This window comes from Lactuca sativa, chromosome 1 (genome assembly GCF_002870075.4).
Source record: "Lactuca sativa cultivar Salinas chromosome 1, Lsat_Salinas_v11, whole genome shotgun sequence".
Classification (NCBI taxonomy): domain Eukaryota; kingdom Viridiplantae; phylum Streptophyta; class Magnoliopsida; order Asterales; family Asteraceae; genus Lactuca; species Lactuca sativa.
Genome location: NC_056623.2, coordinates 53,188,924 through 53,212,546, shown reverse-complemented (window position 1 = coordinate 53,212,546; position 23,623 = coordinate 53,188,924). Strand labels below are relative to the sequence as shown.

Genomic DNA, 23,623 nt, shown 5'->3' with positions numbered 1-23,623 from the left:
AACTTATCTGAGACTAAGAACCTATCCAATTTACTAAATTTTGCAAGTCTCTGTAGTCGTTCGAGTATATTTCCTTCATCCAAGATTTAGCTCCACAAGACCCGAAGACTAGAAGAAGGAGTTGAAAATGTAAGCACCTCGTGTTGAGAAGTATGACCATTTCCGTTCGTCAATGTTTCGAACTTTATTGAAGTGGCGACATAAGATCCAATTTTTTTGGGCAATCAAAATTATAGCAGATAACTGATCCCAAACTAAAGATTGCCTGCATACCTAATGGGCATAAATATTCACTAAAGCATACGGATATTTAATGGATTTCCAAGTTCTTGTAACCACTAGGAACCATCTATATTTGTGAATTGAATCCATTTCGAGGAATGAGGGATCCCAGACCCCCCCCCCCCCCCCCCCCCCCCGGTGTCACCAAAAGAACCAACAAAAGAAGATTGAAAACTCACAATTTGCCACTTTTTGAAAACTTTTTTTGAAATAAGTTATAAGTTATAAGTTATAAGTTATAAGTCACTTTTTGAAATAAATTATATATTATAATAAGTTATAAATCAGTTCAAAAAGTCACAATTTGCCACTTTTTGAAAACTCTTTTTCAAATGCTAAACAAAAGGAGTTGTAAAAGTTCTTATTAGGTATCTAAACACTTTTTTTTATTTGTTGATTTTTCAATAAATCAATAAGTCAATAAAGAGTTTTTAGATGAACACTCAAACACTATTTTGGATTACTTGTGGCACTTTCTTAATCAAAACATCTTTGACCATGAAGCCCATTTTTTATTTTTCGATTAGCACTATTGATTTTGTTTAGAGTTTGAGACGGCAGTATTGTCCCTATCCGTGAGGAACGTATTATCTTTAACCCCACCTGATAGGTGCATGTGTCTACATCTAAATCTGTTCTAAATCCGAGACTGGTCCCAAAAAAGATTTGACCGAAAGAGATCGATCTGAAAAAAGACCGGACCAAAAAAGACCGCTCCGAGACCGACCACAAAAAGACTAGACCGTTTCGATACCAACCCAATACCGGCACGGGACCGCAATGTGCAGGTCTACTTGGTGGATTTAAGCTGATTGGGCTATTACCGAAGAATAAGCAAGCAGGCCCAATAGAGACCGAACTATGGTAATATGATCTTTTAGGCGAGGTGGGCTTATTTGAGGTATAATTGGGCTTGGAGGGTCCATGATCGTTAGACCCCATGCGTTGAGCTTTTTCTATGGCAGGCGAAAGTCGTCAACCTCTCCTTCAGTGTACAATGCTCGATTTTTGTTTCCCACTGAGTTGTTGTCGCTGACCAGGTCGTTGTTCAGCGGATTAGATGACGATGTCGCCGGAGTTTCTACCGGCAAATTCTCTTCCTCCCAATATCCGTCATCGTAATTTTCTCCAGAGAATTCACTTTGGGCAAAAATAGGCGCCCATTCAAAGGAGTCTACCGCTTTCTCCACTACTCTGATCACAAATTTCTCCCCATCCACTAAGACATTGATGGTTTCTTGAATCCAGTTACTGAAAGAAGTTGCGATGCCTAGATTTCCAACCGCTTTTTTACTTTTCTCCGGTTGACAATCTTCTTTTTCAAGCACCTCCCCCATATCCTTCCCACTTCTGAGAAAGCGTCAGAAGTCCAAGCTGATTGTGAATTGTTAGGGTGCTGTTTGGTACGCTGTGGGGAATGGAAAGCATTAATCCGTCCCGATCAGAAAATGTTGTCTGTTTCTGTTAAATCGAAAGGAAGGAGTCATTAAGAATTCCATTCTTTCAAAACGTGTATTTTTATTTCCCGAAGTACCTTCTTATTCTTCTTCTTTTTTTTTAATTGCTTTCTCCTAAGAATCAATTTACCCATTTTATCAAATGTGTATTACATAAACCCGTTTAAATCTGTTCAAATTGCAGCCAATCATCTATTTAAAATAGATTGATAATCATGTTGAAGAGTATAGGTGGATAGATTTCAGTTGTAGAAGCAGTGTCGTTAAGATGTGCATAACAAATCTGAGCAGGATACCAACCAACAGGTATGTATTGCTTTCTTTCATCATAGTTGTTGTCCATTGGTTTCCAACAGACAAAACTCCATTTGAGTTTATTTCTTATTATTTTCTTGAACAGATTTATTTTTACATGCATATTAAGTGTTTGATGAAACGACCGAATGAAATATATTGAATGGTATGCCATATTTATTTGTATGGTGTACTTTGATTCTACTTTTACTTGTAGCGTGGTAATTGTGCAAAGCATCCTCAACTTTACGTTGATCCTACTGTTATTGGATGTATATAGAACATGTAATATACAAATTATACAAAGGAATAATAATAAAAAACAATTAAACAAAGGAATAAATAAGATGGTTTCTGATGAAGTATGAGATGTCATACTCCTAACACAAGTATAGAATCATTGTAAAGCTAAAACAATTGTATAATGTTCACTATGTTTTCCATATCAGCTCACAAGTCACATCATTATCTCATATATCTGCTTACAACGGCCGAAACTCAAGGCTGCTTATAATAAGGCCAGACATAGTACCTTTATAACTTATGAGCTTCAAATTGATATAAGCACAATCATCTCGAATCTCATTACTTGAGTTAAATTTCCACACATTGACTTCCATCCATCCATCTTCCCTCTCTTTTGGAACCCGATCAGTATCATTGACATTACATGGGCTTGGGGATCTAAAATAAATAATTCCCTTCTCTTTGTTTTTGCGTTGTTGGAGTAAATCTCGTACTATCACCGGACAATGCAAGCCATAGCATTTTTCTGAGAGCTTGAACACAAGGTAACATGTGTATTCTGTATCTGGTGACAACCTTTGACTTTCAATCTTGCACTTGATACGAAATACTTGTTGTCTTAGAAGCTCAATTGCATTTTGGAATCTGGATGTATGACATGTGGTTAAAAACTTCTTGGTGATGAAATAAATATATTCCTAGGACCTTTAAAACTATATTGATATCAAGCAATAGTACAATATACAAGAATATGATTTAAAATCATGAAATCTGGTTTATAAAAATGAGCAAACTAAACTTCTTTCACAATTTGGTTAGATATATAGTATAAACAATGAAAATTTCAATGGTTCGAACGAGACAAAGGTAACCAAATTTAGTTAAAAAGAAAATGGTAAACCTGGAATGGGTTGAGGGTAGCACATTGAAAAGCTTCACATCAGTAGATTTGTAAACAGCCTCCTTTGCTGAGATTACATAATGTTTCTTTTTTAGGATCACTTTGTTTAGCGAGAACAACTGTCATAAAGGTTGATATAATTTATTACCAAAATCCCATGACAATATTTATAAATCTACTATACACAAATTACTATAGAAATGACCAACCTTTTCACCCTCATCATAATCTTCAAATCTGTCAATTTCTTTCTCAAAATTAGTTGAAAATTGTTGCACGTGTTCCATGTTCAAGTCTGATTTGATCGAGAGTTGTTGGACTTCCTTCAATTTCTTGATTTCTTCATGTTTGACCTGTATAAATTAAATTGTAAGACACTGTGCTGTAAAAGTGTAACATAGAACATGAAGATGTGGTATGCATAGTCAAATATATATATATATATATATATATATATATATATATATATATATATATATATATATATATATATATATATATATATATATATATATATATATATATATATATATATATATATATATATATATAACAAAAAAAAATCTAGAATGGGAACCAAATAATTATTTTCAAACTTGCATTATCAATGGCCCGAAACTCGATGCCTTGAATATAGATGTCATGGCTTTCACAGTAGCATCGCGAAAAGCTCTCTAGTAGAAACTCAAAGTCATCATCTTTCTCATGATTTAAGAATCGATGCATTTCAATCATCATCCACCCATCTTCTCTCCGTGTTGCAAAATATGTATGTAAGGTTTCCCTCCCCATTTTGTACTTTAGGTTCACGTACATCCGATTTGTTACAGATTTTCTTGATTCGCAAAATTTAAAAACTAGATAAACACCATAGTTGACGCCCGGAGATAAAAATTGAGGTTTTATCTTTACTTGGATATTTAGATTCGATAGATCTAACATCTTTGCTACTTTATCAAACCTGCACACATGTTAAAAGATGTCAAAGTTTGAATTAGTCACAACATCCTTGCCCCACATACACATTTAATGTATCAATAAACATTTAGATTACTAATAATATTGGTTCTTTTTTCTTGAATTCTCTTTTTTCTTTTCCTAGATTTTGTTAAATAGTCTCATTGTATTATGTGTCTAGTAGACACTGTAATTATTAACAAAGTTGTCAAATAGCCATATTTAATTATACTTCATCTTTAAGCAGAATAACTTGCACACTTTTGCTCATAGTGCATGTAATATGCATAATAAATTAATAATTGATCGGTATGTACATTATTCTCTGGTTTGATAACTTGGTAGGTGAGTACCGACTAATTGGCAAAGAAATGACACCATAATCTTGATGGGAGCTCAAAATAGGCTATCAACTAATTTGTTAGTTTAATAAACACTTGTCATATATGCAGAATAGGAAAAGCAATTTATCTTTCAAAATATAGCAATAGATACATATATCAAGGGTGCATGTTCACACATGCACGAATAGATATGCACATATCCTTAAAAAGAGAGTGGGACCTTGATTCTGGAACAGATCGCCACTTATGTGAACCTGACCGACGTTTGTATAGAAACTTTCTCGCTGATATCATTCCATTTCGTTCTCCATTATCGCCCAGTGAAAATAACTGTTGTATAAAACAAAACAAATCAAACCAATTTCTATTATGTGTAAATACATGTATGATTTTGTACTATCCTTCACAATAATAATTATTATATATCTCAAGATACTTTGGTAAGAAAAATATCCATTTAGACGAAAAGAATGATAAATAGCATAATTTGATGAAAACTAATTTTGGTAAGTCATAAGTGCATAGATTATTAGCGAGTCATGGAAGCGGTGGTGATGGATCATGAACAACAAGGGTACTTAAGTTCTAAAGTTGGAGGTAATTTAAGATATATATGTTTAATATATTATAGAAAAAGAGTGCAAATTACAAATTAATTTAAACTAACAAAGCGCAAGAAGTCAATTGGCTTTCAAAGTACTGAAGAGAAAAAGATGCAAGGAATTAAGAGAAGTTAGAATATAAAACGACTTGGATATGCGAGCTAATTACCATTTTGCCTTCTTGAAGGAGTATTCCTTTGCAGAGCATGTCGTAGAGGTTCTTTTTCTTTTCAATGGAGTGGATCTCAGGGAAGTTTGACATTTTAAATGTTTGTTCATAATCATTAGGCAATTTGGGCGCCCATATTTCATAATCCTCCTGTATATTAGTCAAACAATGTAACAGATTAATCCTCCTGTATATTAGCTAAATAATGTAAAAGATTACACTTTACACCACACACTTATCCGAAATGGTTCTCAAAAAATCATACGCCTTATTTATTTAATAAGTCATTTTGTATCGTTATTATTCAAGAAAAACGATTGTGTAATACTTGTTAAAGATAGTATGAATTTGTGTTTAGTTATGTCTTGATGCAAGAGGCGGAAGTAGGGTTTATGATATTTGTGCTCTGATACCATGTTAATTGGTAATTTCCCGTATCCCATTCCAATGATTTACAATTGGTATTTATACAATATCTTATGGCTATCTACAATGAAGATATGGTTTATCAACTATAACAATACTTTCGTCAATATGAGGAATGATATCTTCGGCTAATAGAATAATGTTAGTTGAAATGACAGAAATTTTTTAAGACTCTGAAAACTTACTTGGAACTCCAATGCTCTTTTGAGTTGTAGTAGGACCTCACTTGTTGTTGGTCGATTTTTACTTTCATCATGTAAGCATTGGTAGGCAATCGCTTGAAATGTGGTCAACGATTTGGGCACAGCTTGTTTCTTTATACCTTCAAAAACCATCTCATCGAGGTTTCCTTCTTGGTAGTGGCGTTTAAACAAATTGGTTAGAATTTGAAGTTTGCCATTGATGATTTCACACACGAGTCTACCACACAAGATCTCAAATAACACCACACCCAACGAGTATATATCGGACCCTCTCGTTAAGAAACCGGATTTCAAGTATAATGGGTCAATATAGCCGATTGTGCCACAAGGATTAGTAATCACATAGTCCATATCCTTATTTATTGGACTTATTAAAGAAACCCCAAAATCAGCAATTTTTGCTTTCCAATCATCATTTAGTAGAATGTTATAACTTTTGATGTCTCTATGTATCACTACCTCTTGTGTTACCGCACCTCCATGAAGGAAATCCAAGCCACTTGCAATATCAATGCATATCTCAAGCCGTTTCCTCCATGTAAGACCATTGTTGCTCAAGTGTTTGTCAAGACTTCCTCTAGATGCGTACTCATAAACAATGATATTTTCATCCATTTCGTTGCAATAACCTACAAGACCAATGATATTCTCGTGTTTATACTCGAAAAGAATTTCAAGCTCCATCAGAAATTCATATTCTCCTTGACCTAAACTCTTATCCAACCGCTTTGCGGCAATGGTATTGCGTCCATCAGCATATGCAACTTCTCCTTTGTACACCTTACCAAATCCTCCTTTACCAATCTCGTTCTTACTGCTGAAGTTTTCCGTGATCGATATTAAACCTTCTAGTGAAAGTTTGAGGTTGTCCTTGATGTTTTCCTGTGAACCGTTAATTAAAACACTCCATCAGCTCAATTATTCACAAATAAATTACTGAAATTTTTGTTGAAACTTCTGCTATACAGTCAGTCCCGTGTCCCGAACAAGTTCATGTCAACCACTTTCTGTATATACTCTAAAATGGTTGTTGCATCGAAGTACGTACATGTTGCAATAATTAATGAGATATTTTGCAATTAAAAAAAGCACCAATTATTATATACTAATTATATATACAACAGACATTATTTAATTAGGATGCCCCTAGACCCCATATATATACAAGAAAAGATTTTAACTTTTTTTCAGAAGCTTTTAACATTTATATTTTTTTTTTTCAGCATATGTAAAAGGTTATTATATATACTTTATAAAATATTGAAAAATATTCTAAATCTTTTATTAATGATAGAATATACTGGACATTAATATGTGTGCTATCGCTTACTACCAAGCATTGGATTAAATCTAATTATGCATGATTTATGAACATATACTTACATTGTGCAAGGTAAACCCTAATTAAAAAGAGGTTTATACTTACTTGAAAAGATAATGCTTCCTCAAGTTTCTTGATGATGACTTCCGCTGTGGGGCGCCCAGCTTGATTTTCTGCAACACACTGATATGCAATTTTTGAAAATGCGTCAAGGGAATCCTGATCAGGTCCTTTATTTAGGGTGAAAACACTTTCATGCGTTTCTTCAAGTAATCGAGGATCAACAATTTCCTTTATTGTGCCCTCATTGAAGCGTCTTCGTGCGACAGGTGCAAACCCGTTGCTATCTTCTTTGGTGTAAATCAGATCATTTGCAAACCTTCCAGACAGGACCTCAAATAAAACAACTCCGAATGAGTAAATATCTGTTTCGTTTTTCAACTTACCTGTGTTATCATATTCTGGATCCAAATATACTTTTGTGCCTGCAATATGTTCTGTATACAGAGTGTTCCTTTGTTGACTCTTCGGGTGGAATTTGGAGAGCCCAAAATCAGCAATCTTTGCCACCCAATTCTCACCTAATAAAATGTTACCACTTTTTATGTCACGGTGTATTATCCTTCGTTCATCCTCTATCTTTGTATGAAGGTAATGCAACCCGCGTGCAATATCAATGCAGATCTTTATACGTTGCATCCAACTAAGATTAGCCAATTTACCACTACCTTCCAAATAATTATCAAGGCTTCCGTTAGCAGCATGCTCATAAACAAGTATCATATGAGGACCTTCCTCACAAAAGCCAAGAAGAGAGACTATGTTGGGATGCTTACAACTTGAAAGCATTTCAATTTCAGCAAGGAACCCTTGTTCTCCTTGCTTGTCTTCTCTAACCAATATCCGTTTTATAGCTACAATGCTACGCTTTTTGGGAAGTTCGCTTTTTTGCTTCTCTTGTAGTGGAAGGAAATACTTGTCATCAAAATGGTCAAGCTCCGCTTTGTATACATCACCATACGTGCCTGACCCAATTAAGTATGTTTTAGAAAAATTCTTGGTGGCCGACACTATATCACTTAGTGGGATGCGTAAGTGTTCCACATTTTTCCCCTACAAAACTTCGATAAATTAGTCAAAAAGGATGAGACTTAGGTTGAAAATTTTATATCGTTGGTACTTTCTTATTGCCTGTAACAACATCCATAATGGTGAGTTTAATGAAAGAATTGAATGAGGTGGCAAGTCTATATGTCATTTAATGGATGAAATTCAACCATTATGAGATACCATCTTGGCATTCAATAGATTTGGAATTCAATGGTCATTGAACTCTTCAATGGAAAAAAAAGAAGGTTTTAATTCTTAAGTATTTACTATAAATTACATTTTGTAATATTCTATTGAACTTTATAGAGTTCAATGTATTGTAGAGAAAAATATAATAGAATTGTATGGATTGTTGAATGATGATGTGGTAATCTATTGAACTCTATGTTCAATGCATTGTGGATGCCCTAAGGCTTGAAGGGGTGGCATCGGGCCTTGACAAGGTCCTCAACAAGATGAGGTGGTAACCGCAATCACCACCCCATGGACTCAACGAATCCTTGCCGAAGATAGAGAAAATCAAAATTCAATATTTTTTCCCATTTGTCCTACTAATAATTCAAAAAAAAAATGCAAATGTCTATGGCAACCCATCTACTAAATGGCAAAATATAGTGTGACACCACACTCTCACTTAATACATAAAGTGAATTTATTCAGGATAGAACAAAAAATACCAACACATTTGAACAAATAAATAAATTATTTTTCTCAAGGTCTCATACCGCACCACTCTCTAGAGTCTAGGTCGCCACCTAAGGTTGCAATTCTTAACTACTTAGTTAGACGTATGGCTCTTTGCTGTTTTATATAAATTGGAATTTGAAAGATTTAAAATCTCAATGAAGTAAAGTTGTCATGTGTTTTGGTTAACCGGAAGGAAATAACATTAAAAAAAACATATGAAATACTCACGTAGTTTATAATGGAGACACATCTTATTTACACATGTCTACTGGTAGAGATTATCATAAATATTTTTGAAGGATGTTGGATGGTCACCTTTAAGAAGCATGTCTATTTAGTTTTTAGTTTCTTTTTTGTTTTTTTGGGAGGTATTGAGTACAAATAATTTTCTCCTTTTCATTTGTAACACACCATGCATTCAAGTACAAGTTCCTTTAAGGTATTAAAGGCAATTTAAGCATTCAACTACATAAAACTCTTCCATATGTTTAGTGCTTGTGATCCATGATTGATCGACTTTCGTGTAACTAAATTTCACATGAAGATCTTGAAAGATCAAGTTTGTGACAAGTGGTAGCAAAGCATATCAAAGTGAAGGAATAAAGCAAGTAGGAAAAAGCTAATGGTGGTATTGGTGTTGTAGTGGATGAGGAGAACCAATGATGAGAGGAGACGTACTAAAAGCAAACAAGAATTAGGGAAAGTCTAATGGGGTTGTAGGGAACATTAGACAAAATGGTTCACCAAAGTGGAGATTTTGATGGGCGTTTCGAGTAAAAAAATTCAAGGATCTACATTGGATATTAGGGACAAAATGGTTTACCAAAGTAGAGACTTTGATGAGCGTTTTGCGGAAAAAAAAAAAAAAAAAACTCAAGGATCTACATCGAATATTGGGAGGGATATGGACAAAATCCACAAATGTCTAGCTTGGTGGAATTTTACTTTTGTGAGTTTCAACAAGTAAGTTTGGACTAATGATAAGAAAACAGATCCAAAGGTGATGTTCACCTCGAGAATAATCCATCATATCACAACTTAAGAAAACATATCTAGATGTAATACCACTTTATCAAAGGATTGATAAGTGATGGCACCCCGAACTTGAAGAGAAATGATAAGGATGCTACTATCAACTTGAAGAAGATATTTGGTAGAAAAAAATCTAGTAGACATGTTTATCAAGGTACTAAGGTACTATCTGGCCTTTTAGATACTTAAAGCAAATACATTGGGGAGAGAGAGAGAGAGAGAGAGAGAGAGAGAGAGAGAGAGAGAGAGAGAGAGAGAGAGAGAGAGACGAGAGAGAGAGAGAGAGAGAGAGGAGAGAGAGAGAGAGAGAGAGAGAGAGAAGAGAGAGAGAGAGAGAGAGAGAGAGAGAGAGAGAGAGAGAGAGAGACAGAGAAGGTTATTACTTATTAGAGTTTGAGTTTGGATAACAGCAAATTCGTTGATCAACCTCAAAGTGGGTGATTGTGGAGTTGTAGAGACTAGTCAAATCGTTGGCCTCATTGCTGCTAATTGCTACTACAGACAAAATATGTTTTTTGTTTTTTAATAGGTAAATGTTTTTAGTCATCAAACCACATTTATAAAAGAACATGGAGTAAATGTTTACGGCTTGAAAAAGAAAAAAAAAATTGTTTTTTTTTTTTTTTTTGTTTTTTTTTTTTTTCCAGTTTTCATGTTTCATAAATAAAAGTAAACAAGATTTATCATAGATGATAAAACAAACAAACCATATATACATGTACACATAAACCATATTGATTTCTAGATGATAGTACAAGGCAGTGGTGGTGGTGGTAAAAATGGTGATGGTTGTGGTAACGGTGGTAGCAAATGAGGTGGTGACAGATGTGGTGGTGGTGATATGGAGGAGGTACGAAAATGGTAGTATAGGAGGTAGCATAGGTGGCGATAATAGAGGTGGTAGTCGTGGTTAGGGATGAACTTTTTAACCAAAAACTTGAACCACAACCGAACCAGTTGGTTGGTGGTATTCGGTCCTGTTTTCGATTCTTAGTTTACGACTTATTTAATTTTTGGTTTTCGTTTTCGGTCCGGTTCGGATCGATTCTGGTTCAAACATCTCATTAAATAATAAAGTTTTTAAATAACTAACCTGAACTAGTATTGAAATGAAATCGATTAGTGATATTTGGTCCATTTTTTGGTTCTTTGTTTACAGCTTATTCGGTTTCTATTTTTTCGGTTCTAGTTCGGTTTCAGACCAATTTTCATGCCTAGTGGTGGTATTGGAGGTGATGGTGGATGTGGCGAGTAGCGACAGAGGGGGGGGGGGGGGGGAGTAGAGGTGGTGGTGGAGGTGGAAGAAAATCATCGAAGAATAAAGCGTGAAAAATAAAATTGGTTTTCTTAGACTTAGAAGGTTATGGGATTTTGAAGACTTTTTCCATTTCTTCTACAAGAATAGGACATACATATCTTTTTATGTCTTGATCTTTTGAAAAACAATCTTTAGCAAAATGGTCTAACAACCTGTAAACAATATAGCTCAATAAGTGCCTCTAAAAAACACCACCTAAGCATAAGAACCACACCCTACATGGACCATGGATAGCTCCCTAGGAATAAAACTCTCAAGGGTAGTTGGTATTTCATTTCGATGTCATAATCCAAAAGTTGTGGTATAGGCTGCATTGCACGACCAATTGGTTATGTAATGGCTTTATGGATCAATTCCACAAGCAATTTTATGGCACACAAGTTATTTTTGGTCAACAAGTTGTTATTATTGGTCACCTATGTACAAATGTAAGCTTATATAAAAATTGTGTTTGGCGGTTATTAATAAAAGCTCTCTAGTTCGTCGTGGATTAGCCGATCACTCTTGTGTTTGTGTTTGACGAACACTTTTCTGTTTTTGTTTTTTCCCCATATTTTTAATTATGTGTTTGTGTGATTTATTGATCATTAATCCTAACATTACTTTGAGAGATACATGGTATGCAAGAGATGCTCCAAGGAAACATGAGAAAGTTGTGTGATCAAGTGGATGTCGAGCTCCTTGTCTTGATTCAGTAGATAAATAATATATAATCAGATTGATAATATGCACAATGGAGGTGGTTGGTACGCGTGAGGCATCACCAATGCTCAAATCTAAAGTTAAAATCTAGAGTCATCAACTTCACGAGCATGCAAGAAGATAGATTAGTTGGTAGATTTTGACATGGTGAAGTGTGTAGTCTTAGGGGGTGTTCAACACATATGTGGTGTTGCTAGAGAAAACCTACAAAAGCAATATGCATATAACTTTTATGGAAGTACTATTAGCGGGTGTTCGACACATAAGGATATATGAAATCGACGAAGAACTCTGCTAAGTTTTTGGGAAATATCAACCAAAAGAATCTTATGACATAAGGATATATGAAATCGACAAAGAACTTTGCTAAGATTTTGGGAAATATCAACCAAAAGAATCTTATGAAAGGTATAAGAAAAATCGATTATATTGAAGGGTAAAACAAGAATATGTAAGATAGTAATAAGACACGTTGACAATGAGAAGTGGAGTGGGGCAATGTTAATAATAAGAAAGTTCATAGTAATAGAGGAGTGAGGCAAGCCGAACCGCTTTCATCTTTTTTATTCATTATCACAATGAAAGGACTTCATGTTGTTATGGAGACAACTGATCTTCAATTTTATGGTGTCTCTCTTCCTAATGATAACCCGACTTTATTTCACTTGATTTATACCGATGACGTCTTATTCATGGAGGAGTGATCCAAGCTAAATTTTATAAATCTAAAAGGGCTTCTTAGGTGTTTCTTTCTTCTGGATTAAAGGCAGATATTCATAAGAGTAAACTTTATAGAGTTTGTATGGTAGATTAAGAGTTTGTTTGTCTTGCTAGGAACTTCTTTTTTGAGGGAAGACTTACTCTTGTGAATTCGGTCTTTTAGCCTTCCTTTATATTACTTTTTCTTATTTAGACCCCGTAAAAAGTTATTATTTTTCTTGATAGTATTAGAAGGTATTTTATTTGGGGTTGAAATAATGAAAAAAATTGTGTGCCGTGGAATTTGGTCACTTGCCTTGAAAAAAGATGCAATAGTGGTGTGAGTTGTTTGAACTCTCTTAATTTATCATTGCTTGTGAAGTGGCGGTGGAAGTTAAAAACTAGTAACACCAATCTTTGGTGTAAATATGTTAAAGTTATCCATAACCTTCTTATAGTGGATGGAAATCCTATTGCTAAAAAACATTTGTGGACTATGGTTAAACATCTTAAAAATAAATAAGAAAGTCCAAAATCTTGGAGTTTCTCTTTAAAATCTTTTTGAGAGGGTAATGGGTCGTGGTAACACTACCATATTTTGGAAATATCATTGGTGTGGTGACTTGCTTTTTAAGACAAATTACAAAAATGGTCCTTGTGGTTTATCAAATGTCACGAATCTAGTCTCTGTTATACCTGAAAAACCAAATTACCCTCACATGCTAGGCCTTAACGGCTGAAAATAGACGACGTGAATAAAAAGGACCTTCCATGCAAGTTTAGCAAACCATGCAAATTTTGCAAACCACAAGGACCATTTATGTCAAAAAAAAAATTAGTAGGGACCAAATTTATGACTTTTGGTAAATTATATACACCATTTATTTAATTTTGTCTAATATTCAATAATATCAATAATATTTAATAATATAAATAATAAACCTTAATTATTATCTTTTTTTAAAAGCCAATGCAACCATGAAACACTATAAAAACACTAAAATAATGGCTTTTTAACACAAAATAAAGTTTGCACTCCAACAACTAACTATAATTTTACAATAAAAATTATTTCAATAATATTATATTAAAAAATCAATTTCATTATTATATGTGATAATCTTAAAGCAGTTCTAGTGAATTTAATATTACCACATAATGAAAAGGAAATTTAATTTGGTGTTGGACAATGATCACCCCCAAATACGACGTCAAATTTTATGCACAATAATAGCCGTCTTTGGAGCAAAAATGGGAAAATAACCTCACTTAATTATCTTATCGTTAATATTTAGACAAATTTTTTGTATATATTTTAACATTATCATTATCACATGCTATCTCACGTGTGAATATTAATATGTAAACATATTTAACAGATAAAATAGTCAAATTTGTACAAAAAAATGTTTAAATGTAAAAAATTTATTTTATAAATTTTTTAATATTTTCTTTTTTATAATTTCTTACAATATTTTTATGATATTCTTTTTTATAAGTTTTCTAATACAATGTTTTATCCAAATAAAAATACATTACAACGCATTTAAAAATAATAATAAAATAATAAAAGACCATTAGATAAACGTGCTCTCTTGTATTATTGAGCACTACAGACAGTGATACCTCTCGAGGTGTTTGACACTTTTTCACTTTTTATTTTTATATTTAAAAATATTATTAAAATAGTGTCCAATGAAATAATAAATACAGCAAGTAAGCCCTTTCAACTGTCGAAGTTGCCCAATTGCCATATTTTCAAATATCAACATAAAAATATTTTAAATGACATATATATATATATATATATATATATATATATATATATATATATATATATATAATATACCCTATATATATATATATATATATATATATATATATATGTATAAGCTTAAGTACCTAAACTTACCATACTACGTCGTTTTGTATCATATATATACATTGTCTTTCAACTAGTAACATCAATCTTTGGTGGAAGTTAAAAACTAGTAACACCAATCTTTGGTGTAAATATGTTGAAGTTATCCATAACCTTCTTATAGTGGATGGAAATCCTATTGCTAAAAAACATTTGTGGATTATGGTTAAACATCTTTAAAATAAATAAGAAAGTCCAAAATCTTGGAGTTTCTCTTTAAAAATCTTTTTGAGAGGGTAATGGGTGGTGGTAACACTACCCTATTTTGGAAATATCATTGGTGTGGTGACTTGCCTTTTAAGACAAATTACAAAAATGGTTCTTGTGGTTTATCAAATATTACGAATCTAGTCCCTGTTATACCTGAAAAACCAAATTACCCTCACATGCTAGGCCTTAACTGCTGAAAATAGACGACGTGAATAAAATGGACCTTCCATGCAAGTTTAGCAAACCATGCAAATTTTGCAAACCACAATGACCATTTATGTCAAAAAAAATTAGTAGGGACCGAATTTATGACTTTTGGTAAACTATATAGACCATTTATTTAATTTTGTCTAATATTCAATCATATCAATAATATTTAATAATATAAATAATAAACCTTATTATATATATATATATATATATATATATATATATAATATACCCTATATATATATATATATATATATATATATATATATATATATATGTATAAGCTTAAGTACCTAAACTTACCATACTACGTCGTTTTGTATCATATATATACATTGTCTTTCAACTAGTAACATCAATCTTTGGTGGAAGTTAAAAACTAGTAACACCAATCTTTGGTGTAAATATGTTGAAGTTATCCATAACCTTCTTATAGTGGATGGAAATCCTATTGCTAAAAAACATTTGTGGATTATGGTTAAACATCTTTAAAATAAATAAGAAAGTCCAAAATCTTGGAGTTTCTCTTTAAAAATCTTTTTGAGAGGGTAATGGGTGGTGGTAACACTACCCTATTTTGGAAATATCATTGGTGTGGTGACTTGCCTTTTAAGACAAATTACAAAAATGGTTCTTGTGGTTTATCAAATATTACGAATCTAGTCCCTGTTATACCTGAAAAACCAAATTACCCTCACATGCTAGGCCTTAACTGCTGAAAATAGACGACGTGAATAAAATGGACCTTCCATGCAAGTTTAGCAAACCATGCAAATTTTGCAAACCACAATGACCATTTATGTCAAAAAAAATTAGTAGGGACCGAATTTATGACTTTTGGTAAACTATATAGACCATTTATTTAATTTTGTCTAATATTCAATCATATCAATAATATTTAATAATATAAATAATAAACCTTAATTATTATGTTTTTTTTTAAAGCCAATGCAACCAAGAAACACTAAAAAACACTAAAATAGTGGCTTTTTAACACAAAATAAAGTTTTCACTCCAACAACTAACTATAATTTTACAATAAAAAATTATTTCAATAATATTATATTAAAAAATCACTTTCATTATTATATGTGATAATCTTAAAGCAGTTCTAGTGAATTTAATATTACCACATAATGAAAAGGAAATTTAATTTGGTGTTGGACAATGATCATCCCAAAATACGATGCCAAATTTTATGCACAATAATAACCGTCTTTGGAGCAAAAATGGGAAAATAACCTCACTTAATTATCTTATCGTTCATATTTAGACAAATTTTTTATATATATTTAACCATTATCATTATCACATGCAATCTCACGTGTGAATATTAATATGTAAACATATTTAACAGATAAAATAGTCAAATTTGTACAAAAAAATGTTTAAATGTAAAAAAATTATTATATAAATTTTTTAAGATTTTTTTTTTTTATAATTTCTTAAATTATTTTTATGATATTCTTTGTTATAAGTTTTCTAATACAATGTTTTATTCAAATAAAAATACATTACAACCCGTTTAAAAATAATAATAAAATAATAAAAGACCATTAGATAAACGTGCTCCCTTGTATTATTGAGCACTACAGACAGTGATACCTCTCGAGGTGTTTGACACTTTTTCGCTTTTTATTTTTATATTTAAAAATATTATTAAAATAGTGTCCAATGAAATAATAAATACAGCTTGTAAGCCCTTTCAATTGTCGAAGTTGTCCAATTGCCATATTTTCAAATATCAACATAAAAGTATTTTAAATTGGCAGAATATATATATATATATATATATATATATATATATATATATATATATATATATATATATATAGAAGCTTAATTACCTAAACTCACCATACTATGTCGTTTTGTATCATATATATACATTGTAATTGTCTAATGTTGTTATAATTCAACTTCTAACTTGATTTCATTCAAAGATTTTTATAAATTTCATATTTATTTTTCTTTTACATAATTTTCATTTTCAACTATAATATATATAGTTTAATTGATGTTCGTCAAAAAAATGTGATGTAAGAGGAAGATAATAATAAAATTTTGAAATTTTTGAATGTAAATTAAGTTAAAGATTGAAGTTGAAAAACATTATAATAAATATATCAAACAAAACGACGTATTATGATGAGTTTGGATACATAAGCTTATATACCTTAAGGGTGTATATATATATATATATATATATATATATATATATATATATATATATATATATATATATATATATATATATATATATATATATATATATATATATATATATATATATATATATATGATTTATGTTAAATATGTTATTTTTAATGGATTGAACGGTCGTTCAAAGCTGTATACTGAATTGAATTGAAACATAGGATATTCAAAGTAAATCACTCTTGAAAAATTGCACCATTAGATCATTAAAGAGTTCGTAAAAAAATTTCTTTTTTTTTTAAAACCGATCCATATAAATTAGTTGTAGTTTATCTAACCTCGATCACCACACCTCAAACCAAAAGAAATCGTGAATATTTACCTTCAAGGTTTTGGAGGCTATGCCTTCAACCGTCGAGTAAGCCTTTATTTCCAATTGCAACAATGGAAAATAAATTAATAAATACATTGGCTATATATTATGATCGAAAATTGAATGAGAAATGGAAATAAATGGATTGGTCTTACAGGATTTTCATGTTTCTGTTGAGACTCCAATGCTTTCTCAAGTTTCATAACAATCTGATCTATGTTTGGACGCTGTGATCGTTGTTTCTTCAAGCAGTAATATGCTATTTCTGAAAAGATCTTGAATGATTGTGGATCCATCTGTTTCCATAGAACCGGATCGATCATATCATCTAATCTTCCACCTTCATAATGAGATATCGCCAACGGGGCTAGCAACCTATTAACCTCGTTAACCATCACTGCGTTCTTTCCGAACAATACTTCAAATAACAATACACCAAAGTAATACATATCCGACTTGTGGGTCACACTTCCACTCTTGACATACGTTGGGTCACAATACCCACGCATGCCACGAACATTAATAAGGCAAAGTCGGTTTCTTCGAGCTGCTTTCTGACTGATGGAAAGTTCAAAACCAGATAACTTCGCTTCCCAGTGGTCATTTAGTAAGATCTTTGAGCTCCTGATATCACGATGTATGACGCTAAAATCGCGTCGCTTATCATAATGAATGTAACTCAACGCGTGCGCAACACCAACACATATCTGCAATCTCCGCATCCATGTGAGGGTCGGGTCTCTAAGAAGTTTGTCGAGACTTCCGTTGACCTTATCCTTGTATATGATGATCTTCTCATCTTTCTCTTCACAGAACCCAATAATAGATACCAGGTTTTCGTGCTTGAGACTAGAAAGCATCGAAATCTCCTTCCAGAACTCGACGTCTCCGTATCCATGCTTACGATCTAACCTTTCTGCAACAATATCAATCTGTTGTTCCGACCGAAAGAGGTGTCCTTTGTAAGCCTTTCCAAATGCACTTTCTCTAATGAGATTTGCATTAGAAAAATTGGTGGTGCCGGAGACTATCTCTTCAAGTGGGATTCGTAAGTGAGCAAACTGTTTGTAGGAAGATGAAGACGACATAATGTTTGTGATGATCGAGTAAAGACGACAGCTAAAAGGAAAGGCCACAAATTAATGTTAAGGGAAGAGATTGGTCAATATAATGTTGGAGTTGGTAAGGACCGATGATGAGACATCGTGATTAAAAGATAAAATAGGACCCATACTATTATTGATCTTATAAATTTTAAATTCAGCTCCTTATAATATATAAAAAGCTATAAATAACATCCTTCCAATACTATACAGTATCACATTCTCTCTATAATAAACTAAAACTAAATTAAATAGGCCTAGGATGATAAGTATTGATATCATCTTCACGATATATTTACGAGACTTCATCCATTATATAATTTCTTAGTTATAATACACTTTTTATACACTGCTAATAAATAAAGTTAACACTAACAAACAACAACTAGGTGTAAAACTCGTATATTAGACGGGTTGCTTAAAACCCGTATATTAGACGGGTTGCTTAAAAAAATAAAATATTAAAATACAATAACAGTTCTCTAAATCAAATGTATTATTCAGCATGCATACGCCAATAAACCAAGTCTAAACCAAGTCTGGTAAAATAGAGAACTAGTGGCTCCTTGTATTTAGGAGTACCATTGTATCTTATGTATATAAATCTTAGACAAAACTTCAAAAATGGTCCCTTTGGTTTCTAAAATAGTGGTTCCTTGTATTTAGGAGTACCATTGAGGGGACTCGTAGTGATTCAACATTCTGTTCGGCTGCCAGAGCGAGGCAGAGTTTGCAGCAGGGCTGCAAGGGGTTCGTAGCCTATGTGATGGATACGCGTGAGGCCGCTGGGAGGCCAAGTTCAGTTGGTGATGTTCTGATAGTGCGTGAGTTCCCGGACGTGTTTCTCGAGGAGTTGCCGGGTGTGCCTCCCGAGAGGCAGGTGGAGTTTCGCATTGATTTGATTCCCGAGGTTGCGCCTATCGCTAAGGCGCCATATCGCCTAGCACCGCCAAAGATGCATGAGTTATCCTCACAATTGCAGGAACTGTTGGGGAAGGGGTTCATTCGTCCGAGCAGCTCACCTTGGGGAGCGTCGATTCTCTTCGTTAATAAGAATGATGGTTCACACCAGATGTGTATAGATTACCGGGAGTTGAACAGGTTAATGGTTAAGAACCGTTATCCATTGCCGAGGATTGATGACTTATTTGATCAGCTTTAGGGGGCATCTTGGTTCTCTAAGATTGATTTGAGGTCTGGATATCACCAGATGAGGGTGCGTGATGAGGATATACAGAAGACGGCATTCCAGACGCGATACGGGCACTATAAGTTCGTGGTGATGCCTTTCGGGCTCACCAACGCACCAGCAGTGTTGGATCGTTCGGTGATGTTGGATCGTTCGGTGATCGTGTTCATCGATGATATATTGGTGTATTTGAGGTCTAGAGAGCAGCATGAGAAACATTTGAGAGAAATCCTCGGGGTTTTGAGATCGGAGAGGCTCTATGCCAAATTCTCCAAGTGTGATTTCTGGTTACGGGAGGTCTAGTTCCTAGGACATCTCGTTAACCAGAATGAGATTTTGGTTGATCCGGCCAAGATTGAGGTGGTAATGGACTGGGAGGTACCAAAGTCTGCCTCCGAGATCAGGAGTTTTCTGGGGTTGGCTGGTTATTATCGGAGATTCATTCAGGATTCCTCCAAGATTGCAGTGCCACTTACTAGTTTGACCCGAAAAGGTGTTGCTTTCTCATGGGGTCCAGAGCAGCAGACCTCATTTGAGACTTTTCGCCAGAAGTTGTGTGAAGCCCCGGTGCTATCCCTCCCAGAGGGAGCTGATGATTTCGTGGTTTATTGAGACGCATCTATATACGGGTTAGGTGTAGTGCTCATGCAGAGGGGGCATGTGATATCGTTTGCATCGAGGTAGCTGAAGCCTCATGAGGTGAGGTATCCCACTCACGATCTGGAGTTGGGGGCAGTAGTGTTAGCCCTCAAGATTTGGCGTCACTATCTGTATGGGGTTCAGTGTACCATATACACGGACCACAATAGTTTGAAGTACTTGATGGATCAGCCAAACTTGAACATGCGGCAGATGAGGTGGTTGGATGTGGTAAAGGATTATGATTATGAAATCCTGTACCACCCGGGCAAGGCTAATGTGGTAGTCGACGCCTTGAGTCGTAGGGCAGAGAGTGCCCCGATACGAGACATTTGTATGAGATTGATTGTGATGACTCCAGTGTTGGACACCATTCGAGGGGCCCAGGCTAAGGCAGTGAGATCGGAGAACCGTAAGAGAGAGCGAATGGCAGGTGTCGGAGTTCGTTACCGATAGCTGAGGGCTTATGACTTTTCAAGGTCGGATTTGGGTACCGTTTGTGGGCGGAACGCGTACCATCTTGTTGGAGGAGGAGCATAAATCGAGGTTCTCGATCCATCTCGGGGCCACTAAGATGTATTTAGACTTGAAGAGGGAGTATTGGTGGCCCTGTATGATGAGGGACGTCGCATGGTTCGTTGAGAGGTGCCTAACCTGTCGTAGGTTTAGGCCGAGCACCAGAGACCGCATGGTAAGTTGCAACCATTAGAGGTTCCCGAGTGGAAGTGGGAACAAATTACTATGGATTTTATCACCAAGTTGCCGAGGACTGTGAGGGGCGACGATGCAATTTGGGTGATTGTAGACAGGTTGACGAAGAGCGCTCACTTCCTTGCTATCAGTGAGAGCTCTTCCGCTGAGAGGTTAGCATAGATGTACGTGAGGGAGGTGGTATTGCAGCATGGACTATCGATCTCGATTGTCTTAGATCGAGATGTGCGTTTCACTTCCAGATTCTGGAGAAATTTCATGAGGAATTGGGTACGAGGCTGCATTTTAGTACCACATACCATCCACAGACCAACGGGCAAAGTGAGTGGACGATTCATACGCTCGAGGACATGCTTCGAGCATGTGTGTTGGACTTTGGTGGGAGTTGAGACACGTATTTACCCTTGGCAGAGTTTTCCTACAATAACAACCATCATTCGAGCATTGTATGCCACCCTTTGAGCTGTTGTATGGGAGGAGGTGTTGGACTCCTATTTGTTGGGGAGAGGTAGGGCAGCGTGTGATGGGTAGTACAGAGATAGTGCTTTAGACGACAGAGTAGATACAGCAGGTCAGACAAAGGTTGTTGACCGCTCAGATTCGCTAGAAGAGTTATGCGGACAGGCGGCAGTCCGAGCTCGAATTTCAGGTCGGCGACTTTGTACTCCTAAAGGTCTTTCCTTGGAAGGAAGTGATCCGATTCAGGAAGAGGGGCAAGCTGGGGCCTCGATATATTGGTCCTTTCAGGGTGATCGTGAAGGTAGGTAGGGTAGCCTACCGGTTGGAACTACATGCAGAGTTGGGTCAGATTCATGACACCTTCCACGTATCTCAGCTGAGAAAGTGTATAGCCGACGAGTCGGCAGTGGTACCATTAGAGGATATTCAGGTGGGCGCGAGCCTGAACTATGTTGAGAGACCGGTGGCTATTATGGATCGGAATATCAAGGTTCTGAGGAACAAGGAAGTGCCTCTAATGCAGGTCCAGTGGCAGCATCAGAAGGGGTCAGAGTTGACTTGGGAGCCGGAGCGTGAGATGCGTGAGCAGCATCCAGAGTTGTTTGCAGAGTAAGACTTTGAGAACGAAGTCGGATTCTAGTGGGGGAGAATTGTAACATCCAGATTCTCAGGTATATTATTTTATTCTTTTATTTTGGAGTTTGTGGAGGGACTCGGCGAGTTGGTGCTTAGACTCGCCGAGTAGGGTCGCGAATTCTTATTCGGATTGATGTCCGGACTCGGCGAGTTCATGGGTGGACTCGGCGAGTCCGCGCTGTTTAATGAAACCCTAATATCTCGGGTTTGGGACCTATTTAAAGGCCCTTAGGGTCGTCATTTGCGGCTATCAGTCCCTTGAGAGAAACCCTAGAGTGCTTGAGTGTTTTGAGAGAGAGAGAGAGGAAGCCATTGTTGACCTTTGAGGCATTGTTTAGCAAGAAGAAGGAGGTTCTAGCCAAGAGGAAGCAAAGGAGGTTGCCATTCTGTGGATTTAGAGCTCAAAGCATCACATTTGAGGTAGTCATTCGACTTCCCTTTTGTTGTTATGATGATCATATGGATTTAGGGTTTCTTGGACCCTTTATTGATTAGATTTGATGACCAATTAGTCCCTATTTGTGATGAGGCTTTAGATCTGGATCCATAGAGGTCCAGAGAGCCTTACTCATCAAGCTTTATGAAGGTCAATGGGGGTTTTGGCCATGGGTTATGATAATTGGGGAAAAAACATCATATAGGATCAAATAGATGTTGTTTGTGCATCAAGATATAGACTTTACGTGATTATCATGCTTGGGAATGTTGGATCTAGGGATCAATGGAACAGATTTGACCTTAGGAGGTCAGTTGGGTTTGTACATAGTATGGACTCGCTGAGTCTAAGAACAGACTCGACGAGTAGGGCTAGGGTTTCCCCGTAAATCACACAGTTGGTGACTCGCCGGGTTGGGGAATGACTCGGTGAGTCAGAAGGGATCTAGAGGACGTGAGTATGCGATGGAACTCGTCAAGTTCACAATTGGACTCGACGAGTTGAGTCGGGGTGGCCCCGCGATTCAAGCAGGTGTCACACGTTGGGTAAGGGAAAGACTCGACATGTTAAGCAAGACTAGATGGGTATGGGTGGACACGGATGAACTCGTCGAGTTGCTCGAAGGCACTCGACGAGTCGGGTTAAAGGTTGACCGTTGACCATCGTTGACCAGGATTGACTAGTGTTGTCTTGATAGTGTTAGTCAAACAAATTCAGGAAAATATTAATGAGAGTTGTACTTATGATATAGGAGGACAATAGGTCGGGAGATTGGGCACGAGTGATTATCCGACATTAGCAAGGTGAGTCTTCTCACTATGCCTTACCC

At 35.2% G+C, this 23,623-nt stretch overlaps 1 protein-coding gene and 1 long non-coding RNA gene across 2 annotated transcripts; one reads left to right on the top strand and one right to left on the bottom strand.

Moving 5' to 3' along the window:
- The first annotated feature begins 1,264 nt into the window (after positions 1-1,264).
- On the top strand, positions 1,265-2,708 carry LOC128133255 (uncharacterized). The gene is made up of 2 exons (XR_008231678.1): positions 1,265-1,812; positions 1,924-2,708. It is a non-coding gene; the product is annotated as an uncharacterized LOC128133255 (long non-coding RNA).
- On the bottom strand, positions 2,313-18,793 carry LOC111909941 (uncharacterized). Its single transcript, XM_023905731.3, has 10 exons — positions 17,777-18,793; positions 17,631-17,672; positions 7,308-8,315; positions 5,864-6,763; positions 5,253-5,402; positions 4,702-4,811; positions 3,781-4,141; positions 3,390-3,533; positions 3,181-3,299; positions 2,313-2,924 (listed from the first exon to the last, which is right to left on the bottom strand). Exons 1-10 carry the CDS (start codon positions 18,707-18,709, stop codon positions 2,516-2,518), a joined length of 4,176 nt encoding a protein of 1,391 aa, XP_023761499.1. The 5' UTR covers positions 18,710-18,793; the 3' UTR covers positions 2,313-2,515.
- Between the last annotated feature and the right edge of the window lie 4,830 nt (positions 18,794-23,623).